Source organism: Chenopodium quinoa, unplaced genomic scaffold, assembly GCF_001683475.1.
Source record: "Chenopodium quinoa cultivar QQ74 unplaced genomic scaffold, ASM168347v1, whole genome shotgun sequence".
Classification (NCBI taxonomy): domain Eukaryota; kingdom Viridiplantae; phylum Streptophyta; class Magnoliopsida; order Caryophyllales; family Amaranthaceae; genus Chenopodium; species Chenopodium quinoa.
The window spans coordinates 300,663-311,471 of NW_018744137.1; the positions used below are offsets into that span (position 1 = coordinate 300,663).

The following is a 10,809-nucleotide window of genomic DNA, read 5'->3' on the forward strand; positions in this document are numbered from 1 at the left end:
TTATTGTAGATACAAGACCAACTAAGATACAATAGGATATGTTTCAAAAAAAAAAAAGATACAATAGGATAAAAAAATTATTTTAAGTTTTATTTTCAATAAAACTTTTGGTTTAGAATTTTATTTTCAATAAAATACTAATATTTCTATACAAAGAAGGGAAGTGAAATTTCTTAGAAATTTTGAGTTCCCACAAAATTTAGGAATCCATGAATTTAACTATACCAATTCTCATAATTTTACTATTCATAAGAAGTTCTAATTACCATGTGAACTAAACTTCATCTCATCACTTAAAATCTTATCCTAACCCCAAAAATATTACGGAGTAGCAAAAATACTTGGAAAACAAAAAACCCCTCTTTTTAGAGCCCAAAACTAAAGTTGAATGCAAATTCAACTTAAACTGAATGCAAATTCCTTGGGCCCAACGGAACAATAGCTATTACAAAAGTCTAAATCCAATATGAAATCTCTATCACTTGTATAAAACGCACCAGAGAATAAAACACACTTTTGTTCTCAACTTCATCTGCTCTCATTGCTATCCATTTTGTCTTCCTAAAACTGCCGACTTTCTGGTAACTTTTTCTCTTCTTTCGTTTCTTTCTCGTTAATTTCATTTTACCCTTCTTGAATCTCTGCTGATTTGGATTTGTTCAAGCTATTATTATACGAATTTATGTTTGTTATCAAATTTAATTGGGTTTTTTTTTTTTTTCCTTGTGATTTGTGGATTCAAATTCAATTGGGAATTTTCTGATTATTTTGAGATTTTTTTTGTTGTAACCAATATTGATTATGTGATGTGATTTAGATGCTTCCTTGTCTGCAACTTATACTTCGTCTGTTCGTAATATAGTCCTATGGGATCTTGTTATAATTCTATAATTGACTCGGTGTATGTTTCCAAAATATCAACTTTTTATACTCGTAGTTTTTGATTGTTGAGATTTAAAGATATTTCGCTGTTGAAATTATGGATTGGCAAGTGTAAAATTAGAAGTGTAGCAAGTGTAAAATTAGAAGTGTAGCAAGTATTAAGAAACGGAGGAAGTATGCCATAGCTCACGGTTTATATCGGTTTTCACTGATCTCCATTGTTAGGAAGGCTAGCTCAGTGCAATTTAGAGTTGATTTAGAATATTTGAAGAATTGGTTATGTAGCAGTGTAGGTGCTGAATTTGCACTTACTTGGATTAGGATTTGTAGTGCCCTATAGGTTTGTCTTTTGAGAGTTTGAGACTGTAAGTCTTTAAACTAAGGGTTGGTATCTCAAATAAATTTGTTCTCGTATTTTTATGATGTTTCGAGGATTGTAGGCTTGTAGCAATGATGAAATCTTAATTACAGCAAATGGGATTGTGTGTTTCTATAGCCTTTGTTTTCTTTGTTGGTAGAGAACAAGAAATCATTTGTACATATAGTGAATGACTATCCATTTGTCTTGTTGGAGTTATCGTTTCAATGGAAAAGAAAAAATGTGATAATTCAGTCAAGTGGGGTCTTGTTATAGTTGATTCGGCAAATATTATTAAATACTTCCTCTGTCCCCCATTTTTGCACCCACTTTATGACACATGGTACAAAAAAAGGGACAGAGGGAGTATCAACTTTTTAAAGCTTTTAATTGCTGAAAATTAGAGATATTCATAGTTGAAATTACGAATTGGTAATTGTGAAAATGAAAGTTTTGCAAGTAATAAGTAACGGAGGAAGTATGCCTTGACTCACGAGCTATATCGATTTTTGACATGGTTGAGGAAGATTAGCTCAGTGCAGTATAATTGTATACAGTTAAGATTTAAAATATTTAGATAGTTGGTGATGTAGCAGTGTAGCTGCTGAATTTGCAATCACTAGGATCTGAAGTGCCCTTTAGCCCTTTAGGTTTGTATGTTATGATTGCAAGTCTTCAAACTAAGGGTTGGTATCATACAAATAGTGAATGACTGGCCCATTTTTTTGTTGCAGTTATCGTTTCAATGGGAAAGAAAAAATCTGATGATGCCGGAACCACTTCGAAAGGTCAATCCAAAGAGGGGAAGAAAGAGAAGTTTTCTGTTTCAGCCATGCTTGCTAGCATGGATGAAAAGCCGGACAAAACAAAAAAGGCATCTGTGTCTAGTAAGCCCAAGTCAAAAGCCCCTCCAAAAGTCTCATCTTATACTGATGATATAGATCTTCCTCCATCAGATGACGATGATGACTATAACTCAGAAGAAGAGAAGCAAAGCTCTTTATTGCAGAAGCCAGAACCCAAGTTGGTTGAAGCTTCTATAACTGATAAAGAGCTGAAGAAACGAGAGAAAAAAGAAATGATGGCTGCTCAAGCTGCTGAGCTGGCAAAAAGAGAGGCCTTGAGGGATGATCGTGATGCATTCACTGTTGTCATTGGAAGCCGGGCTTCTGTCCTTGAGGGCGGAGATGATGCTGATGCTAATATCAAAGATATTACAATAGAGAACTTTTCCGTCTCTGCTCGAGGAAAAGAACTCCTAAAGAATACATCAATAAAAATTTCTCATGGAAAGAGGTATGGTTTGATTGGACCAAATGGGATGGGGAAATCTACCCTTTTGAAGCTTTTGGCGTGGAGAAAAGTTCCAGTACCTAAAAATATAGATGTTTTACTGGTAGAACAAGAGATAATCGGTGATGATAGATCAGCACTTGAAGCAGTTGTTTCAGCCAATGAAGAATTGGTGAGACTCAGGAAAGAGGCTGCAGCTTTGCAGAATGCTTCTTCTGCAGAGGATGGTGCCAATGATGATGATGGTGGGGATGATGCAGGAGAGAGACTTGCTGAATTGTATGAGCAGCTGAATTTGTTGGATGCAGATGCTGCTGAGGCTCAGGCATCTAAAATTTTAGCTGGTTTAGGGTTCACAAAGGATATGCAGGAGCGTCCTACCAAGTCATTCAGCGGAGGATGGAGAATGAGAATCTCACTAGCTAGGGCACTATTTATGCAACCTACTCTTTTGTTGCTTGATGAACCAACCAACCATCTTGACCTTAGAGCAGTTCTTTGGTTAGAAGAGTATTTATGCCGATGGAAAAAAACTCTTATTGTTGTTTCTCATGATCGCGATTTCCTCAACACTGTCTGTAATGAGATTATACATCTTCATGATATGAAGCTTCAATTATACAGGGGTAATTTTGATGATTTTGAGAGTGGATATGAACAGCGTCGAAAAGAGATGAATAAAAAGTATGAAGTATATGAAAAGCAATTGAAAGCTGCTAAAAGATCAGGAAACCAGGCTCAGCAGCAGAAAGTGAAGGAGAGAGCAAAGTTTGCAGTAGCAAAAGAAGTATCCAAGAAAAAATCAAAAGGAAAAGTGGATGAAGATGAAGCAGTGCAAGAAGCTCCAAGCAAATGGAGAGATTACACAGTGGAGTTTCACTTCCCAGAACCCACTGAGCTCACTCCTCCACTCCTTCAGCTCATTGAAGTCAGTTTTAGCTACCCTAATCGACCTGATTTTAGGCTTTCAGATGTTGACGTTGGTATTGATATGGGTACCCGTGTTGCTATTGTGGGGCCCAATGGTGCTGGCAAATCTACCCTGCTCAATCTTTTGGCAGGCGATTTGAGCCCAACTGAAGGCGAGGCCAGGAGGAGCCAGAAACTGAGGATAGGAAGGTATTCGCAGCACTTCGTTGATCTTTTAACAATGGATGAAAACCCTGTTCAATATCTCCTCCGTTTACACCCCGATCAAGAAGGGATGAGCAAGCAAGAAGCTGTCCGAGCTAAGCTTGGGAAATTCGGGCTTCCTAGTCATAATCACCTTACCCCAATTGCAAAATTATCTGGAGGCCAAAAATCCCGGGTGGTTTTTACTTCCATTTCAATGTCAAAGCCCCATATACTGCTGTTAGATGAACCCACAAATCACTTGGACATGCAGAGTATTGATGCACTTGCAGATGCACTAGATAAGTTCACCGGGGGTGTTGTGTTGGTTAGTCATGATTCACGGCTGATTTCACGTGTTTGTGAGGATGAAGAAAAGAGCCAGATCTGGATCGTCGATAATGGGACAGTGAGAACGTTTCCTGGAACATTTGAGGAGTATAAGGAGGACCTCCAGAAGGAGATCAAGGCTGAAGTTGATGACTGAAGAACGCTTCCTGTACATTGTACTATATATCCTGTTTTAGCTCCTCATTACACCCAAGTCAGAGGCTTCAATATGATGATCTGTATGAATATTATCTCTCATATCTGCTTCTAGTTTCATTTGAAGCAGATAATTTTTCTTTTTTGGTTTTCCATCTTATGATTTTCTTTGTTTACCTCTTTTCTACGGAAGTTACTCTTTTTTTGAACGAGTGTGATTGTATAAGACGCAAGATGTTACTGAATAATCAATTGAACTTATGGAGTTATATTTTTTGTAAACAAGCAATCGTGTAATAAGACGCGCAAAGCTAGTACTGTATCATCATCATCTCAACTTCTTATTTGCTTTTAAAGCTCTGTCAACGTATAATCTTATTTGAATCTAACCTGTTTTATTGAAAGGCAAGCACTGGTTTACGGCAAATCTAGGCCAGAGGCAGCGCGATAGTTAGTACTTGTAACTGCTAGTTATGTGAAACAATGTAGCAAGTTATGCATCGGTTGAAGAATCAGAAGCAAAGGCATATGAAGGCACAAATGATAAGCCGATTATGGGGACAGTGACAAACAGGGCTTGGCCCTGCTTGTCGTCCTCGCCGTTAGATGTATGTCATGCAACATTAATGTAGAGTTGGCCAAGAGGAGAATGAAGATGTTCATTACCACAATATTTTGAAAAACAGCAATGTCACATGGACTGCCTTGTTACCACACATTGTATCTACATTAAAGTGCACTTCAAATCCAAGGAAAATTATTGTCATGTCTAACATATTGGGCTAATGATTTCTAATATCACTAAAAGTTAATGGGATTGAGTACATCATAAGGATATTCAATGAGTTAATAATAATGTTTTGGCTACTTCTAAAAAGAGTAAACTTACCCGTTTACTAATGAATTAATGATAATGAATCGATTTGTCATTTTCTAGGTTTAATTATTAAAGAATGTTTATCTACTCCAATTAGGCAATTACTCGAATTATTGAAAGGGAGGTGTGTAAATTTGGCTTCCCAAAAAACAAGTTAGTCACCCAAACCATTTTTTACCAAGAGCAAATAAATGAACAACTTAAATCCTTAAAATCGTGAGAGTGAGGGATAGCTCAAGTGGTTAGAGATTCCCTCTCGATTCCAAGTGATTTTGGGATCGATTCTCATCACTCGCCCTTATGCCTTATTTAGGAACCGAACGATTACTTGATCAAAATAATGTGGTCTTAAGACTCTTAACACATCTTCAATTCTAAGATACATGCACTCTTCAATTTGGAACTATCAACCATACCTCCATACTTGGCTTCAATTCTAAGATACATGCACTCTTCAATTTGGAACTATCAACCATACCTCCATACTTGGCTTCCATCCAAAGCTATGGTTTAAGGAGTAACGTTTAACTAACTTGTCAGTTTGTAGGGATGTAGAATTCACTTTTTTGCCATAAGAGTAAGTGAAGAATTGGCAAGGGAAAAAAAAATAATAAAAATAAGATTAATTACAAAGTGATGCTAATCAAAACGAAGAACCAGTAATTTACAATTTGTAAGAGAGTTTAATCACGTACAAGATCGAGAAGATTACATTCCAATCAAAAACACCTTAGCTATTCTTAGCATCAAAACTATGTACTACGTAAACTCATAATTACTGTGTTAATACTGATCTTCATGAGATATCCATAACCTTATTTTAAAGTAAAGTAAATGGTATCATAAATCATCCCAATAAAAAAGAATTTGAACAAGTATACCTCTAAATTTTTGATGGATAATATGATCAACTACAATACTTATTGTATCATATTAAGAAATAAATGAAATAATAATTCAAACAATAAAAAATGAACCAACAACTAAATAAACATAACCTTAAGAGATGAAAAAAAAAAAACACCATTCTTGGCTTTTTCATCATCAAAAATAAACAATGAAAGAAGGTGAGCCTTCAGAAATGGGAGACCATGATGAAGAAGACGGAGAAGAAGAAGACGACGAAGGCGACGACCGCCTTCTAGCATCCAACTCAAGCCTCATCCTTGCAAGAACAGCCCTGTATTGTTCAAGGAGCTCAGCAACAACACCCAACTGCATCATCTTTCAAATTTTTTCTTGTTTTTCTTTCTTCCTTGCAATATGTAATAAGAAGCAATAGAGGGTAGCTTGCCAAAAATCAATGTGAGTTTGGTGGAGCAATTTGTGGGGCTTTTTTTTCTCGTGGCAAAATGTCATACACACATGAATTTATATACACTTCATAAGGTATGGTCAAATTTTGGAAAAACAACTTTCATTTTCGTTGTTACCCTTTTTTTATTTTAATTTTGATAAATTGACGCGTAACATATTAGTATAATTAAATATAATATTGTAAAGTACTCTAACTCTCTTTAACAACTTCTATTTTTAATAATAAATTGATATAATCAATACAACATAGATTGTCAAGATCTTCAATCTAGAGAAAGTCACATAATCAACATAATTTTGTTGATTAAATTAAAACTACGCGTATAAATTTAGAGATATACACGAGTGTGATATTCATTAGTTAAATTGCGGAGAATATGGACATATTTAATCAACATAAGTTGTTGTATGTCCCTTGGTCTAATTCATCATGTACATCAAGTACTCCACTACATCCAAATAATTAAGTTTTCTAATGATATTTTCTGTTTCAAAATAATAAATGTCACTTTCAATGTATAGAATTATTTTATTTTATTTTATTTTATTTATTTTATTTTATTTTATTTTTTTTTTTGTTGATCAAAGACTTTTTTATTTTGCTTTATCCTTCTTCAATATTTTAAGTAAATCAAACCTAACATCTATGAATTTAAGCTAAGGCAAAAAAGAAAAAATGAAGAATATAGTAGAAGTCTTAGAATGACTTATTTAGAATTAGCTAAAGTGGATAGAATATTTGATTGAGTATTAAGTTGATTAATTAGATATACATCATACATCTATCACAAAATTCACAAAAAAAGCCACCTTTTAAAAAAGCTTTATCATAATGTCGTTGATGGTTTGATAAACTGCCAAATGTATTGACTTTTTTTTCTTTTTGATAATTTTAGCCGTCGGCATTGCTAATCATCGATTTATTATGCTTATGGATTTGTAAATAATAAAAGGGTCCATCATAACTTACTAAAAAAATATTTGATTATTTGCTCATTTATGGATTAAATGAGCAAATAACTTCGGGTGTACGGTAGACCCAAGTGTATATAAAAAATTCTAAAAATATATTCTCGTTTTATTTTGATGTTCTTAATTAGAATCTTTTAATTATAGATAATTTAAGAATTCTTTTTTTAACGTTTAAAAAATATACTTTCAATTTTTATTGTTAACATTTTAAAATAATTTTTAATTTAATACACCCTCTCAATAATCATTTTTTTTAAGTAAAAAATAAATCTCGTGCACAACTGCACAAGTAAACACTTGTATTAGTCGTGGATAGTTTGCAGTTTACTTACGCGTTACGACGTTAGGGGTTAGGTCATTATCAATTCTTCAATTCACGTTTTTCTTTTGTTTCTACAAAAGTCTCTTCTCATCTTTATTGGAGTACGTGGCATTTTGATATTAGTATACACTTGTAAAGCGTCAAAATTTTATCAAGTATATCTTTTTGCATTTCACACCAAGATTTGGATTAAGCCGATTAACTAATCATGCTTTAGTTCATTGGTCAAACATATACATGTGACAATATTTTAAATTCCTTTCATAAAGGTTAAGCCATTAAGTTTATTACAATGTAAATTGAAAGTTGATTAAGGTTTATCAAGAGAAATCTAGAAGGTAATTGATGATTTACGCCAAACTTAGCTTACTAGTAGCACTTCGCAATGTTAAGTAACTAGCTAACGTTTTCCCCACAATTTCACGTCATTTTAACTTTATTTCATGAAATCATCTTTAACTTTAAAGTAAATAAGGGTATAGTACGGAAAAATACAAGTAAATCTGCCAGATAAACGAATTTTTGTTAATCTAGTGTCATTTTTGTAAATATATTGAAAAAGCAGGGTCATTTATTCAGTACTTCTGACGAGTTGTCCAATTACTGTTTGCTTTTTGCTTTTACTGTTTGGTGAGAAAATTACACATGTACCCCTCAACTAGTACATGAAAAGACTCATATACCCCTTCACTGGCACTTGAAAAGACAATTATATAACAAATTTTGTTTATCTAGGGAATTGACTGGGTATCCCTCGTATACTACTACTCTATTAGTTAATAAGGCCTATTCTCTTCAGCTTATTTATAGTTCAGTTCGACTCCAATAAGTTCAGTTCAGTTCCTAATTTCCTTCTCTCGTAATATATTCAGTTCAGTTCCTAATTTCCTTCTCGCATAAAATATTTAGTTCAGTTCAACTCCAATCACCTTAGTTCAGTTCATTTCAACTCAACTCAATTCAGTTCATCACTTCAGTTGAGTTCAGTTCAACTCCAATCAATTTAGTTCAGTTCACTTCAGTTCAGTAAATCAGAACATACCCTAAGATCTTACTTGATGATGTTTTAATTTATCTTATATTATTGACTTATATTAGACTTCAGTTGATGATATTTGGTTTACAAATACAATCAAAGATTAATGAAAGGTGAAGACTTTAAATAAAATACAATAAATTCTAATAATAATTTTAGATCAAATCACATTGGACCATAAAAAATAACATTATTTCATGTGAGAAAAGTCAGAGATCATAAATTAAGTTAAAATATGATACTGATAGTTTGTTAAAAAGATAAATATTACTCCTTAAACTTGATAAAAATTAAGGGGTCGTTTGGTTCGTCCAAGGGAATCGAAATGGAATGAAGAAAGGTAATTAAAGAGAATGGAATGAAACCCATTCTTTTTAACATGTTGTTTGTTTTAAAAAAAAACACCCAAGAATCACACCACCACAGCACAACCGCAACACCTCCAATTTCAACACAACCGCAACCCACAGCCTAGAAGCTAGGGATTCGAGGGTGGGGGTAACGGCGGCCGATGGTTTTGAGGGGAGAGGGAGGGTTTTTTTTAGGGTTTTTGCGTGATGGGAGATTGGGAGGGGTGGTTTTTCGAGGACGGGAGGGGCGGCGAGGGTCAAGGCAAAGGAGGAGTGGAGAAGGAGCGACGATGTCCGGCGACCATGGGGGGAGGAGCGACGATCTCCAGTGACGATCTACGTGCGACCAAAGGCGGTGACTGATGAGAAAAGAGCAAGGTGGTCGAGGGAGATCGGTCATTCGGCGACGACGACGGCAACCGGTGGGGCAGCGATGAATAGGGAGAGGCGACAAGGTGGCTGGACAGTGGGGTAGGGCAGCAAGGTGGTGGTTGGTGTGAGGTTGGTGGTGTAGTGGTGATGAGGGGAATTGGAATGCAAAAGGGGAGGGGGGGTGGGGAATGGGTGTGGAGGGAAAATGGGTGAACCCAAAAATAAAAAGGGGTAAAGGGAATGGGGAAATGTGGCAAACAAACAATAACAAAGGGAATGAAACCCTCTCATTCCCATTCCCTTTGTTTATTACCCCCCAACCAAACGCCCCCTAAGTGAAAAATGTTGAAGTAAACTAAAAATTTTGAATGTCACCCTTAATGGTGCAAGCTAAGCTATATATTTTTAAAATCAATACAAGTATTTTTTGTTAAACTTAGTTCACAAATAATGTCCTCTTACACTCTTGGAATGATCAATAATAAGGTGACAGTAATAGAGTATATAAACCAATTTTAAGTTTCATCCATTAACTAAAGATTCCACTTAAGTTGATCTTGTGACATATTTTAAGTTTTTAAAAGTAAGATTTAAGTTAGGAACGTCTTCTCGTAAAACCGTGTTTGTAATTTTGGCTATTCATAAACGAGTTAATGATTTGTATACCCTTATTTGTATTTATTTATTTATTTATTTATTTATTTCCTTTTTCCTTTTTCTTATTTTAGACTTGAAGAGAAGAATACACTCCAACCAAAAAAAAAACACACACTTTGTATGAGATGGGCTAGGCAAATTATAAACAACTTAATGGAAGAGCACATAACATGGCACAGAGCCCCGGCCCAATATTGCATTATCGTTGTATGAACACATTATCAAGTCCAAAAGTTTGGTTGTAAGCCCAAATATTGCATTATTGTTGTATTAACACTTTTGTGTGTTTGTGTTTGTTAAGCTGATTCAATTTGTTCTATTAAATAAAATTAAATTACAAAACTGAAATAATTGTTTCACTAAGGTAAGTTAATTTTCTTTTCCTGTTCATAATTTACAATCTATGTTTTTAATTTTTTAATTTAAGTGTTCATACTTGTCAATTGCATCAAAAATGAAACACTACTTGAAATTAATTAATACTTTCATCTTACAAAAATCACTTGAATACCCACTTTAATTTTGTTTTCAATTTCTCATCTTATTTCTCTTACTATCTATGAAAACACAAATATTTCTCATTTTATTGCTTTTTTTTTTTTTTTTTTTTTTTTTTTTTGTAGATACATTTATGGTATCATAGTTTGCAATGGTATTATTATTTACAAGTTCAAAAAATTGCAATGTCTTAAATTGTCATTTCATGTGTTCAACTAACAAAAAGTACAACTAATAAGCTAATTTTACAAAACATTTTACGGAGTATATAATAAG

At 34.1% G+C, this 10,809-nt stretch overlaps 1 protein-coding gene across 1 annotated transcript; it reads left to right on the forward strand.

Moving 5' to 3' along the window:
* The first annotated feature begins 424 nt into the window (after positions 1–424).
* Positions 425–4,460, forward strand: LOC110692929 (ABC transporter F family member 4-like). The gene is made up of 2 exons (XM_021870010.1): positions 425–581; positions 1,975–4,460. Exon 2 carries the CDS (start codon positions 1,986–1,988, stop codon positions 4,131–4,133), a length of 2,148 nt encoding a protein of 715 aa, XP_021725702.1. The 5' UTR covers positions 425–581; positions 1,975–1,985; the 3' UTR covers positions 4,134–4,460.
* The last annotated feature ends 6,349 nt before the right edge of the window (positions 4,461–10,809 follow it).